This window comes from Rhagoletis zephyria, unplaced genomic scaffold, assembly GCF_001687245.7.
Source record: "Rhagoletis zephyria isolate East Lansing unplaced genomic scaffold, Rhagoletis_zephyria_1.1 Rzeph_scaffold_01752, whole genome shotgun sequence".
NCBI classification, from domain to species: Eukaryota; Metazoa; Arthropoda; class Insecta; order Diptera; family Tephritidae; genus Rhagoletis; species Rhagoletis zephyria.
In genome coordinates, this window is record NW_016158836.1 from 1 (window position 1) to 15,692 (window position 15,692).

General features: G+C 34.8%; 1 protein-coding gene and 1 long non-coding RNA gene across 2 annotated transcripts; one reads left to right on the forward strand and one right to left on the reverse strand.

The window, feature by feature from the left end:
• Window positions 1-716: 716 nt before the first annotated feature.
• WASp (WASP actin nucleation promoting factor) lies at window positions 717-2,849 on the forward strand. Its single transcript, XM_017618962.1, has 5 exons — window positions 717-1,009; window positions 1,113-1,657; window positions 1,719-1,916; window positions 1,984-2,160; window positions 2,230-2,849. The coding sequence occupies exons 1-5, from the start codon at window positions 775-777 to the stop codon at window positions 2,491-2,493; spliced, it is 1,419 nt and encodes a 472-aa protein (XP_017474451.1). The 5' UTR covers window positions 717-774; the 3' UTR covers window positions 2,494-2,849.
• A 1,316-nt stretch (window positions 2,850-4,165) lies between these two features.
• Window positions 4,166-5,167, reverse strand: LOC108365039 (uncharacterized). Its single transcript, XR_001847867.1, has 2 exons — window positions 4,599-5,167; window positions 4,166-4,566 (listed from the first exon to the last, which is right to left on the reverse strand). It is a non-coding gene; the product is annotated as an uncharacterized LOC108365039 (long non-coding RNA).
• Between the last annotated feature and the right edge of the window lie 10,525 nt (window positions 5,168-15,692).

The window sequence follows — 15,692 nt, forward strand, 5'->3', positions numbered from 1 at the left end:
TTTATCAAATTCTATGATTGATATCTCATTTTGAAGAGCCCACGTTCGTATATAAAGTAGTCTCGTTGTTTAATTGTAGTTATTTCTTAAAAAAAAGAAAGTGTTTTCAATGGGCTAAAAACACTATCCGGTCAATCTAGGGAAAAAACAAACTTTTGAAAGGGGTTACCATATGTCAAAAATTTTTTAAAATAATTATGTAAAATATTACGACGCATTTAGCGAGAACTTTAAATATTCTTTTATCCAAAAGTAATAATTTTGAAAAGGGTTGCCAACTATCTAAAAAATTTTAAATCTCTATTTGTATAATTACACCATTACACATTACACTCCGTGTTATATGCATGGAGTCGAAAACGTCGATAACGATGTTAACCTATGATTAGTGTCAACCAGGCTTTGAGCAACCGGCCCTAAGAAACGAAGAGCGGTCGGTTAATATTAATCGTTAGTTAACTAATGAAAATAGACCTGTGCAAAAATTAGAAAACGGTAATGAAGGTGTAAGGCTTACTTGTATTTTATTACCTCCCTTTTATTAGCTCGGGATGTAACTACATATGTAATATTGATGCGCCTAAAAGATGCAGTGATTCCTATTCCCAAGTTACATACCTGATGACAGTACGAATGGAAATTATAATAGCGAGGTTTTAGTTTTTTAAACTATAATTTTATTTTAATGCACCAAATGATGTATTTTGTGTATACATACACAAGTACGTAGATAGTCCGTAAAAAATCACTCAACAAAAGCAATTTCATGTTTCAATGACATCATTTGGTATAAGTACTAAAAAGAAAACTTTTCAGAAAACTATTGGAGGAATTTCATGGCACAACAGAAGGCCAAATTTCTTAACTAAAATTTTCAATCAATGTATAAAATCTACAATTTTTTGCCAGGATGGACACGTAGGCTTAAACTTTGTGTCGGAGGAAGAGTGCGATTCGTTTTATAGAGCTGTGGACACGACAATTGAAACGAGAAATCGCAAGAAATTAGGTTGGTACCTATTATTTCGTTTTTTGCATTTTTTTTTTTAATTCAATGTACATACATACTGGTTTGAAAATAATAAAAAAATGCTTATCTCATCCGCGTGTAGAAAAACGGAATCGCGCAAAAGCACAAGCTGCGCCAAACATACCACCACCGGTGGCTAGAGAAGCAAACAGATCCACATCCGCGACCAATCAGACGACTACAGATTCTGGCGTTCAACTTCGCAATCACCCACAAAAAATCAATTCTGTCACACTGACGCCTGGTCCCAATCCAGTAGCGCCTTCCAAAAACTTCCTTAGTACTAGTTTTGGTCTGTCGGGTTCATCAAGCAAAGATAAGGCGAAACGAAAAGTTACTAAAGCGGATATCAGTACGCCAACAAATTTCGTGCATATCAGCCATGTCGGCTGGGATGCTGATAAGGGCTTCGATTTAACTGGCAATGAGAACGATGAAGTACTCACTAGCTTCTTCGCTAAAGCTGGCGTATCCGAAAATGAACTGAAGGACCGCGACACGCGTGCCTTTATCTACGACTTCATTCAAAGCAACAACGTACTGGCATCGGTCAAATCGGAGCGCGTTGAATCGCCAAAAGCTACGGCGCCCACCGCGCCGCCACCTGTGCCAAGTCGTCACCAGCATGTAAGTATTTATCAACATAAAATTTCTTCAATGCCAATATAAATGATCGTACAATTAATAGCATCAAAATGGCACAACTGTAAGCCAAAGAACTGCGCCTCCACCGCCACCACCGGCGAGACAACCTCCACCACCGGTGCCGACAACAGTACCGGGTGCAACACGTGCACCAGCACCACCCACAAGACCGCCTCCCATAAATGTAGCGCCACCTCCACCAGCACCACCACAGCCTGCTGTAGCTGCGCCAGCGGCAGCTGTAAGTTATTCTTAACCATACTCAAAGTATTAAGTTTTTTGGTAAAGCGTTTCCTCTGCTGCAACAGCCACCACCACCTCCGCCGCCGCCACCACCGCCACCGCCAGCCATGGTCGAGTCGCAGGTAATAAGCACGACGGATGCGCCGGCAGCAGAAACGAAACGGCCAATAGCGCAACTACCCGTCGTACCAGATGTGCGCAGCCAACTCCTGGATAGCATACGTAAAGGAACTGTATTAAAGGTATATTTTCGAGTATGGTTTCTCCTCTAAGTAATAGTTTGACTAACCCTTTTAATTTTTTGTTTACAGAAAGTAGATACCGCAGCACTGAGCACAGGCAGTGGCGATTCACACAGTGATCTAATGTCTGAAATTCGCAGCGGTTTCGAGCTGAAGCCATCGCATGATCGCGCGCCCATCAATCGCAATAGCGATGACGGCACGGGTCCGGCTGGCAGCGATGCGCTGGCCGTTGCGCTGAGGCGCGCGCTACTTGAACGCGAACGCGTCATGCAACCGTCAGATGATGAGAACGACGATTCGTCGGGTAATGACGATGAATGGGAGGATTAAACGCTAACTAACTAAGTCGATTGCAACAAAGTTGTGATGTTATGCGCATGTACGTTAACAATACATGTTATAGTGTGTATTAAAGGCAAATGAATTCGTTCTAAAGTCAAATATTGCATTGAAGTTTCGTTAGGTATTTAAATCTTATAAAGCAGTTTATACGCATTTTAAAGCAATACATAGCCATTAGCCATTTTCTATGTATCCAAACACTGTTATGTATTTTCGATTAATACTTTCGGGTTTTTGAAAATAGTGATGCCAATCGAAAATGTATTATGTACATATTTATACAAAACTCATGACGAGATAGGTGGAGTAAAGGTGAATCAGAAATAAAAATTTAGACAAGTTTACGATTTCCTAAATGATTTAATTGTTAACAACTAATCAGCTATGTATATGTAGCATAACCGGTTTAATGAAATAATTTGCTCCAGCGCAATATATGGTTGGCATCNGAATGATTTAATTGTTAACAACTAATCTAAAGCTATGTATATGTAGCGTAACCGGTTTAATGAAATAATTTGCTCCAGCGCAATATATGGTTGGCATCGCTGCAGTGTTGTGTTTTAAGGAGTGGTCGATTTCTTAATGAAATGATTTCTTAATGTTCATCTTATAACACTGTGCTTTATACTTTAGAGAAACTATCTTTTTAACTATATATTAGAGGGCGCTTCTTTATTTACTAATTTAATCACTGACAGTATACTTAATACACAGTACAGTTGTAAATTGCATATCTCTGCTCNCTAATGTTCATCTTATAATACTGTGCTGTATACTTTAGAAACCATCTTTTTAACTATATATTAGAGGGAGCTTCTTTATTTACTAATTTAATCATTGACAGTATACTTAATACACAGTACAGTTGTAAATTGCATATCTCTGCTCAAGTAAGCTAAACATTAATTACATTTAAGTAGCAAATATTCAAGAAAATATGTGAATGTCTTTGGAACCGAAGAAATTCCAAAAAGTGATAGTCTTAGGGAATATTTCACTTGGGTGAAATAAAGATTAAATGTAACATACGAACATGCAATTTCGATTTCTATGAAAGGCTTATGAATGTGCGACAAATTTTAATAGTGAGTGTGCTTACAAATTCGAATTTAATTCTTAGTCTACTACATATTTATTAACTTGAAAAGTGAATGGAAAACTGAGAGAAGATAATGCGTGTATGTTTTGCGGAGCCGTTTTAAATATATAAATGTATTTACTTAATTGCGTATGAACAGTTACACACATAAGTATGTACATATGTATATATATACCAAGAATGAACATCACTACCACAAGAGGGCTGAAATATTCCACATCCAGTATAAATGCAGGTAAATGAAATTAAGATTACTAAATTGTTGATTAATGTTGTAATTTTTATTTTTGAGTTTTGATGTGATTGGCAGGAACTGTAGGTTCACTTAACGCCAGATTAATTCTCTTTTTCTATATTTATATCCTTGAGTGCTGCATATGTACCTGGTAGCGTGTAGTAGCCATAATGTCCTTTTAACTGGAGGGTCTCATTCACAATTTTGGTGAACGCAGGCTGCCAATTTGGCCACAGCCACATATGTACATTCGAGTTTAATAAATTGATATTGTAAAAATATTCTGTGTCATATGTATGTACATCCAGCGAGAATTCTGTTAATTTGTTTTCGCTCAACGTGCATTTATGGAACCATGTCTTGTTAGTCCGCCTCTCGAAAATGCCAGTGAATAGGTTCGGCTTATTTCTAGAGCATTCATAACAACTTTTCTTTATCTGATTCCTAGTTTGTCTAAGTGCTTCGTCGACCGAGCATTTTACCTGCATTACATTGTCCCCACTCAACGCATTCGCTAGACTGTCTGCTTTTTCGTTTCCTGGCTTGGTGTCCATACAATTGCAACTCGGTCTCCATTAGTAAAGATATGTACATATTTTATAAATTACATGGTTGGTGGTGTTCATTTTTACAAATGACTGGCCTTTGCTATTTCTAGTGCTCCGTAAAAGCCACAATTTCAGCGAAAAAAACGATGTTTTACACTTAAGTTTGAAAGAGAATTCTTTTTTTCGGAGGGGCACAGGATTCCGCAACCAGTGACATTAGGACCAACCGGTGCATCCTTATAGAATATGGTGAAATTTGTTGTCTCATTTTCACTCAAAATCTCCGCATAGACCGTTCGGACCATTTCAGAAGCTAAATTTTCTTATTATTTACCATTGGTTCGGTAATTCTGTCAGAGATACGCGTGTCTCCAGCGACAGCTAAAGCTCTCTTCATGACGACTGTGCAGTTATAAAGACATTCATGGAGCGAGGGTCTTTGAAAGTGGTAATCGACTCTCTATGGATGTCGCTTAGGGCCTGTCGGGTGCAGTGATTGAGTTCCATTCATATGTATGATCTCATCCGTGAGTTCGTGGAGATGCCTTCTGACGTCCCCAGATGGAAATCAGCTTCATGCAAGTGTATTCGGATTCCAACCAGAAACTGTTTGCTGAGCATTAAGTTATGCTATCTAAGCGGGAGCAATTACGCACAGTGTTTCGACTATATGGAGGCAGGTGAATAATAGTTAACCTACACCGATTTCGCTGAAACTTGACTTGTGTTATAAGTTTACAAAGGGATAGGGAATTATGAAATTTGGTAAAGATAGGATTATTGCCACACCCTGTACTCTTGTAGGCAGAAGCATTAATTACGATGAAATTTAGCTTGTACTCTCTCTTTTATTAGAAACCCCAAAATAGGAAATATGGGGCATATTGGATCAATACAACGTCTACAACTCGCAAAAAAATGTGGCCACAATGATGGAATTCTGGTTAATTTTTTCTTTCTGATGTCCACTCTCAGAATAACAAAGGTTTTGCTTAAAAAAAAATTACGTAGGTGTAAATATTCTCCTTTCTCCCAATGTTTGTTGAGTTATTTCCATTGTTCGAAAAATATTTTTCGCGAAATTACACAAATGGAAGTTGAGAATCGAATAAAGGAGAAAATGAAAATTACATATATTTGCAATGTCGCGCCAAAAGATCCAATTATATGCTCGAAAACTACATGAAATTTTCTAAATCATGCGTATAATTTTATGACCTGACGAACCTGATACCCGCACTTTTTTTTACTAATACCGTGTCGTCGCCTGGGTAAAAGATTGTCGTAAGCGCAATTTTGACGATTTTTAGTTCTAGATGCAGTTATATATTTTGAAATAAGGTGTTTCGATTGGTGTTAGCAGTTTTCAGATTTCTCCTTTAGTTTCCGAGGTATTGACTACAATTTTTTCTATAATTAAGTAAAAATTTAGTTAGTTAGCCATATTAAACTAATCAATATCTTAAAAAAGACGTTCTCCATTTTTGGATATCTCCTTTAGTTTCCGAGATATTGAGTAAAAAGTGTCGTTAATTTAGTAGAAATTTTGATCACATTTTGTCCTATTTCATACAAAGTGCCTGCCAAATTGCGGACAAATGGCGCTTACGACAAAATTTTACTAAATAAAATCCTTCATAAACTCAAAACTAATTAACAATAACAATAATCATTAAAATTTAAATAATTTAAGAGTTTTGTGAACTAGTAACATATTCAGAGACTTTGGAGAAAATCTATCTTCGCGTTTTTGAGAAATTGTATTCCAAACTTCAATCGCAATTTCCCACAACCTACCGAAATTAACATACGAAATCTTTTACCCAGGCGACGATATATGTAATACTTCTATATTGGCAGTAAGCTACCCTACAAGACATTGCTGATCACTTTAGGCAAAAATTCCATAGTATGGTATAAATGAGTAGTTTGACTTTTAGTACTGAGAACTTTCTGATGACAACATTGAGAATTTATGACACCAAAATAGTCCGAAATGAATCAGCCTTCTTGACTGGCCTCAGAATCATAGTTATGATGAAAGAAAGACTCATTTTAGACTCACAAATTCTGAGCACTTAGAAAATTGTTTAAAGGGTAATCTTTAGCATCTACATTTCCAAGTAAATTTTTTAATAAAAAGTAGGAAAATACCAAATGAATGATAAATTCCTTCTTTTGAATATTTCATTACACTTAAATAATTGATTACAGTTGAAAAATAAACACTTTCTTTAATGGGTTTAGCGCCAAAGGCAGCGAAACTGATTAGTCAGTATATCGCGCCGATTCCAGTATTTTTGTTGGAAATGTACCGTTCTTAGAGAGGGGGGTGAGTAAATGACATGCAATTTTGTATTTATGACTTTTAGTGTTCTTTCCAACCGTATTTTTTTTCCTTAAACTGTGACCGTACTTTTTTCCACCTGCCTCCATATAGTCGAAGCATTATGTGACGCCTCGTTGTTTAGGTGGTATTCAGGCGTAGCTCCGTCCACTGCTGGTCTCAATCGAATAGTCTTCAAAACTCATGCGTCAGACACTTCTGCTATTAGGGTTCCCCATTTCACATTCCTTGGTCTGCGCATTAACAATAAACGCTTAACGAATAGAACAGCTCTATGAAAAGGCCTTTAGATCCAACATAATAAGGCCACCAGAAGGCAATGCAAATTTATGAAGAAGTAAAATGTTGGCCCATTTAAGGCTTTTTTATTTAAAAATTCGTTTATAATTTTGTTAGAGACACTAGCTATTTATACTAGTTAAGTAATACCTATTTATTGGTTACTTTTTCCAGTTTTCAGAAACTCAGAAGATAAACCTTTTTTTTGCAATTTCCCTACTTTGGTGCTCATTTTTGGTATACTACATACAAACTTACATTTTATGGTGGCCCTTGCAATATAAACATCTAAATTATATATGGGGCACCCCTGTTCTGCGTNTGCAATTTCCCTACTTTGGTGCTCATTTTTGGTATACTACATACAAACTTACATTTTATGGTGGTCCTTGCAATATAAACATCTAAATTATATATGGGGCACCCCTGTTCTGCGTACAAAATAAAACATCTAGAGTCCGACAGCACGTTCGCCTTCGTCTTCGGTTTGGTCGAGTGAACGCTAGGCTTCGACAAAAAACGACCGAAGTTTTTTCCGAAGCCCAACCTTTTTTCTATCTAGTTTTTTTTTTCATTTGAACGTGTATTATATTTTAAATGTATATATAAAATGTGGTATTGTAACCTTCTTTTTAATCAGCTGACTTTCAGTTGAGAGCTTCGGAATTTGAAATTGTAATTAAGGAATCTACATATAACAGAGTTCTTAGAGGTGCTGATATTCTTCAATATCGGAATACTAGCTCCCTAGAATTACTTAAAGCAGTTGCTGAAAATTATTTTTCTGCTCCACCCACCGGCAGTCACAGAACAAACTCACTTGGCGAGAACGCAAACAATTTTTTGTATTTAAGTGAAAGCATCAGGACAGCTGCTGTGGGTGGCTGGTTAGAGAACTGTACTGCCAACTCGTAAGACCTGGGTTCGATCCATGGCACATAAAAAATTATAGATTAGAAAGAAATATTTCTATAGGTGCTTGCCCATCGCCAGGCAATGGGAAACCTTCGATTGTATTTCTGCCATGAAAAAGCTTCTCATAAAATCCAGGTCCCAAGTGATAAATATGTTTCTATGTATTTTGTATTTTATGTACGCTTAAAAAGGCAAGATAGGGCTTCTTTTTTGAGAAAGTCGATTAACTTAATTTTAAAGTGCTATCTCGGTAATCCGGACACGCGGTGGTTTGGCCACATCTATAATCCGGACACGCCTACAAACCGGACAATTAGACATTTTTTACTCTACAGTTCGGTACAGTACAATTTATAATAACAAAAGAAAAAATAAAAAATTAACACTACAAAACAAAAAATCTTTCAAGAATATATTCACTTATTTATGTACATACATAAATATATATGTATTAAAAGTAGTATATCGCCTATGCATACAAAATAAAAGGGGGTGCTCCATGATGTTCATATATTTAACTATCACCCTAATACATATATGTGTAAGTACAAAAATATCAAACCAAAAATGAACTTTTAATATACATAAATGTGTATGTATAATCATTTAAAATTAAATCAATTAAAATATCAAAGAATTTAAATATATAAGTTAAATCGACGAAAAAGTGTATGTCGAGACATACTATGGAAGAGGTGTGCCAAAAACATATTTGAAACTTGTAAAAAGTTAATGGATGTGTATGTACGTGTGTATATGTATAAAAAGAAAACAATTGTATGGTGAAAGCACTTCAAAAATCTGATGAGGATTAAAATTGACGTTCATATTAAAAATTTTACCACAACTTTAGTACCGGGAAGTACTATTTTACACGAGTATCTATATGTACTGCTAACTTTGAACACACTTGCTATCGGAAATTAATGAAAACTAAAGTTTTATATCGTAAAAATTAATGTAACTCAGTCAGTAGAATAATGGGAGTTGGTACTTTTGTGTGTTTTTATTGTATTTGAAATTCGAAAAAGTCTTCGAAAAGTTGAAATAGTGAAAACGTGCCTATCTATTAATATCTAACGAACGATAGCAGTAAAAAGGAACATAATTATTTTAGACCACAATTCAAATAAGTGTATTTCCCAGGAATGGTAATCATTATGCGTAAGTTAAGTAATATAAATTAACAAATATGTAATCATTAGTTTTTATTTTATGCATGATAGTCCAATTCTAAAAGGATTTGGCTTCACAATTTTTTTCCGTTGGCTATGGTTAGCCCTTTTTGGTCGCAAATTCAATTAAACTACAAACTTCATTTTTTTTTTATATAAATTGACTTCCTAGAACATTTTAATCCTTTTACTCCAACCATAATGGGGTCTTTTGATCCTTTTTTTGGAAGTAGCATGTGTGCTCATTAAAAATGGCAAATAGATGACTGAAAAAAATTATTCTAGGAGTCACCGAAGATATCATTGGCCGATTCTGAACAGAAAATGCCCGAGAGCTTTTTTCTTTTACCTTTTCTCTTATTCCCTGAGGATTTTATATTTTAAATGGCGAAATTGAGCTGTCAAGAAAGTGTCAAACCGCTTTTTCGAGGTTCGAATTGCCTCCTCCCAAATTTTCGGGGAAAATGCTACTCCCTGGGAGTTAATTATTGAAGGATTTCTTTCTCGAGAGAAACAAATTCCCGGAGAACAAACTCCCCGGGAGTGTTCAGAATTGGGCTGTATAAAAACCCTCCGATTAATTTTGAGTGCGCTATGGGTACGGTGACCATATTCGTGAGTGCCGAATACGGGACAAAAAATAGTTTGCAATTTGTTTCCACACTGTTTACCCTGAAACAGTATCCTTATGGTAACATCACAAATTTGTGAGATAATTTTCTCGAGATTTTTGCCCCGTAAAATTTGTTAAAAAATTCGTTAAATTTTAGTATTATAAAGTGCAATTTTAAGTCGGTAAGGCTTACCACAAATTTTTGGAAAGTTTTTTTTTTGTTGACGGGGTTACGCATTTTTTTCATACAAAGTAAGTATGTTGAAAGAGAAGCAAATGGGAAGCACTTTCCACTCGCCCTTTATTATATTCAATTTTAATGAATTACAAAACTGCAAACCAAACTTTTTCTCAAAAGATTCTAATTAAAAAGTTTGAAATTTTGCGAAACATTGAAGAATTCATTTTTATAGTTTTTTGCACAAAGTTGGAAATTTGGTATTATATGGTTTTTGTTAGGAAAAGAGCCTTTTTGCTTTCATAAAATAAATAATAAACATTGAATAGACTAAGGAAAAATAGCCAAAACTTACTAAAATGTCGAGTCCCAACTTCTATTTTGGCCACTGTATGTATTCCTCGATTCGAATCAAAGGCATTTAGGTTAGAAAAATTATAACTATTTATAAAGAAAATTACGATCATATACCACCAACTTCACTTAAAACTCGTTAATAGGTATGCCATTTTAATGAGCTGTTAAGGTGTCGGAACACCAAATACGGGACAAATACAGGACATTAAAAGAAATACATTTGGCGTCCCGTATTAAATAAATAACTTACCAGGACAATGGGTCAAAAAGAGGACTGTCCCGTATAATACAGGACGGATGGTCACCGTCTTCATCTAACAGCCCTATTCCCACTCCAATAACAAAACTCAGCGGCTGACTATTGTCTTTACTACTGCGCTTAATACTACTACTAATACATTGAAGAATTCATTTTTATAGTTTTTTGCACAAAGTTGGAAATTTGGTATTATATGGTTTTTGTTAGGAAAAGAGCCTTTTTGCTTTCATAAAATAAATAATAAACATTGAATAGACTAAGGAAAAATAGCCAAAACTTACTAAAATGTCGAGTCCCAACTTCTATTTTGGCCACTGTATGTATTCCTCGATTCGAATCAAAGGCATTTAGGTTAGAAAAATTATAACTATTTATAAAGAAAATTACGATCATATACCACCAACTTCACTTAAAACTCGTTAATAGGTATGCCATTTTAATGAGCTGTTAAGGTGTCGGAACACCAAATACGGGACAAATACAGGACATTAAAAGAAATACATTTGGCGTCCCGTATTAAATAAATAACTTACCAGGACAATGGGTCAAAAAGAGGACTGTCCCGTATAATACAGGACGGATGGTCACCGTCTTCATCTAACAGCCCTATTCCCACTCCAATAACAAAACTCAGCGGCTGACTATTGTCTTTACTACTGCGCTTAATACTATGCCGCAAATTTATTTTTAGCTCTCGTATGGTGACATTTGTCATTGTTATTGTTAGGACCTACTGAGTACGCGACAACGGCGAAACAGTGTTTATATTGTGTTTTAGGCGCAGAAATTGTGACAAGATGAATTTTGTCAGTGTTGTGGGAATAGGTCGGTAAATTTGCGGTAGGGTATGTGTGTGTAAATTAAGAAATAGTCGGGGGATTCTCGAAGTTTTTCAAAGCCCAAATTGCGCTGATTGCAAAAATTTCACAGAGGAAAACCGGGTTTTACCGTATAATCTATAACAGGTGCAGGGCTTTGCAAGGCTTCGAGAATCCACCAGGTATGTTAATAGAACTCTCGTTTTCAAAACTTCGCGAGCAATCCTTTTGGAAAATATTGTAACCCCTTCTATTTTGCGACTTTTTGCCTCTTTTCGCAAGAAGTTTTCTAAAAAGGATTTAAAAAAACTTTGTACATCATTTCTAACAGATGTTGCGTGTTGATTATTTTAATAAACATTTTACAAAATACTTTTTTTCGTTCCTGGTATTTACTATTACATATATGTATGTACAATTTTATAAAACATCAACATAAACATATAGTATATGAACATAAATGCATACAGATGTACATACATACTTACATATGTACCAGTGATGGAATTTTGAAGACGGAACTGCATCAAGGCAGGTCAAATATCGACTGATTGTGAGAGAATATTACAAAGCATACTTAATATGCATACATAAATAAATTAATAATTATTAACTAAAAATTAATATTTACCTACAAACCTAGAATGATGCACTATTTTCGTTACAACAACACAAAAACTGAGCTAAAAGAAAAATATCCAATACAATAAAAAAAAAATCAATTAAACAATTATAGGAGAAAAATTCGGAGCTATCGGCAATACCATTTGAATAAATCGTTATCATAAACTAACAAGCAAAACAAAAGCAAATTGGGCTTATAATTTTTGGGAATAGATAGTTGTTCACACGGAATTCACGATAAGGCTACTTATCTTCGCTTTAAAATATATGCATGGTAATTTAATACTGATGAGAGCAATAACGTATGCATATGGTGAATTCACAGCGAGCAATTTTCATGCATATGCACGTACATACATATGTATGACTAATTAGAGTGGAGCGGAAAAAACATTTTTTCTTTTTTATTTCCAAATTCTAATGGTGCAGAAAAGTTGCAAATATGATAATATTGCGCCGTTGTAAATCGTTTTCCGATCGGAAAATATTTACGGTCACTCCTAAAGCCTCAAAGTTTCGAAAAATCTCTCAATTTATGGTTGTTTATTATTATTTTTAATTAAACTGTAGTACAACAAAGTGCAAGTTTCAAATTGCTCAAAAATGCCATGGATTATTTATTGGTAATTTTTTAGGAGACAGTGTGTGTGAGAACCATAATTTGAGAGATTTTTCGAAACTTTAAGGCTCTTAGGGCGATCGTAAATAGTATCGATTGGAAAACAGTTTAACATGGTTCAATGTGATCAAGTTACGCTACTTTTCCGCGCTATTAGAATTTCGAAATCAATTTTTTTTTTGCTCCACTCTAATACTAATGTGCAAGTGTACAGCATTAATGCATATGCAGGCAACATTTGCTGAGTTTAATTAGCCGAAATTGTGAACATTTTTAACATTGACTCTAAATGTGTGGTATACAATAGCTTAATTAAAATAATCAAATGATAGAAGTATTTTCTCGTGAAATCTAAGTTACATTTGAAATCCTTGCAGTGAAACACTTTCTACCACAAATTTATTTAAATGTCTATGTACATATTTACTTACCAATAAACAAGCGGTATTTAAATATCAATTCACTAAATTACCTACCTAAGTTATATATTACTTAGTAAAGTTAACATTACGCATTGAATGCAAAAAAAATAGTCATTTCTTAAGTAAGTTAGCAATGCGTTGCTATTTAGCGGTTAATAAAAACAAATGATGTATATTTTAATAAACTTATTGTATAATGGGACTTGGCATTACATACATATGTATTTGCAATGCAAATTATAAAAAAGGACAAAAATACCTACTGGAATCATATTCAAGGCTATCGCTATTTCGAGAAATCGAGGAAAATGCTATCACTAAATTCGAATAGCTACGAACGTAGCATACACATATGTTTTTGCATTAGGGTGCCTCACCAAAAAGGGGTTGCGGTTTTTCCACCGGAGTTATAAAATTATATAGTGAGTGTTCATATTTACCTCGTTATCAGGTTATTTGGTTAAAATTATTATTCTATAGTTCATTTTATTGTTGTAAACTGGATAAAAAAATATAACAACATAACCCGATAACCTGATAAACAGACAGGTGTGAACACTCACATTATATTTTAGAACTTTCCCTAAAATATTTCGGAAATATATTGAGGTGGTTAACACTTACCTGGTTATCAAGTTATGTGGTTATATTTTTTACTCAGTTTACACTACACAATAATAATTTTTAACCAGATAACCGGATAACCAGGCAAGTGTGAACAACCTCATTAAGATTTAAGTTCTACCCAGAATTACAGCGATCGACAGTTAACCGCTGTCAAAATTTGACTTACACAAAGGCATATGGAATGGCTCATAACTGCGACAGCAGCGTTTTTTTACCGCCGACGTTGTTCGGTTGATATAAATTTGTTTCTATTTTTACCGCCCACACACAAGTATTCCAATGTTTTTATCCATTTTTATTTACAGCAAATGTACATGCACGCACGAACCAAAAAAATATTTAATTTTAATGATAATTTTCAAATCAAAATGACAACTGTCGAAAGCCGTCATGCGCCGCAATTGTGTTTACTCTGACGGATTTCACTACGGCAACTGCACACCTGTTCACTGACCGCTGTCCGCATTACCGTCGTCCGCTGTAATTCTGGTTAGAGCTTTATGTGTACTGGACCGTTTTGAATATACATAATTCTAAAAACTTCATTATTTTGATTCTGTTGATACAATTTTTAATGATTTTTATGTAGGCGATTTCAACTTAAGCTTTTCCATCATCTAAGATGAGTTTTCGGAAATATATTTCTAAAAACTAATTTTATTTATAAAAAAATCAGATTTTCCGATGCATTTTTCAAATTCGTCCGTTCGCTCACGTAAATCTTAATATCCTACCGAAACATTTTTGCGAAACTAGTAAAATATAGTGGGAGTGTATACACCTGTGGTTATGTGCTTATATGTATTTTTGATTCAGTTTACAGTCAGTTTTTAACCAGGGCTCGAATCGTCACATACGCTATCGTATTACTCGTCACATTAGAACACATTTTTCAAATTATGACGTACGTGAACGTACTCTTTGTCTCATTCAGCTTATACTGCCTGACGTATACGTAATTTTCTTTCGTATGGTTTTCGATCCGTGAACGAATGTTACGATTTGAGCCCAGATAACCACGCAAGTTGAACACATAATATATAATTTTATAAACCATATAAACAGTACCACTTTTTTTAATGATGCGCCCTAATGTACATACATATATTTACTTTGAATACTCGTGGCAATTCGAATTCAGTGATGGCGTTTCCGTAGATTTCATGAAAATCGGACTACTACGGATTCAGATATAGCCCCGATTCATACGAGTAATAATTGTTTAGGTGAAATATTATTTTAATTTAAATTATTAATACAAAAAAATAATAATAATTACCATTCTACGTTTGTCTAATCAAGTTTAAATATATCTAATAAAAAGAAAATGAAAATCACTAAAATGACATGCATATGCATGCGTTTATTTGATGGCGGTGGGTCTTTTATAGCCGACATCGTCATTTTACACAGGCCGTATCAGCTGTCAGGTAGTATGGTTGGAGGTGCATGTGAATAGGTGCTGGGTGTTGTGCGGACCTTGCCGACATGCTGTTGAGCGCCGTTCTGTATATAGCTGTGTCAAACGGATGATCTACGTACAGTTCGATGTGAATGGCTTCCAGTTATCCCAGGATACCAGGCTGGTCCCATACTAATTTGGTTTAGTTCCGATCATTGTGTCATGAAGAAATTAACCTTACTCATATAATTTTTATAGTCGTAGTGAAGTCGGTTTTTTTTTTTGCTTCAAAATTACTTGTTTCAGATTTGTATCAGAATTTTCTTTAAGAAATCGTACAGAAATTACTTTACGTTGTAGAATTCGTAACAAACTTCCGATACTCTTAAAGGTTCCTTTACGATTTCGTTAACTTTGTTATGCGGAGATATTCCATAAAAATGCGGTCATAAGCAATAACTGCCTAAGGGCCGATTTCTCAAGTAACCTGTAACTACAAAGCTCAATTTATTTTGAAAGGGTTTAAATTGCTTTACACAACATAGATACGTTAAAAACCGATAAGAGAAATGCTTATCTTTATTAGACATAGCTTTATTTTTAATCCAACCTTTAAATATAAAGTGAGCTTTAAAGTTAAAGGTTACTTCAGAAAACGGCCCTAAGT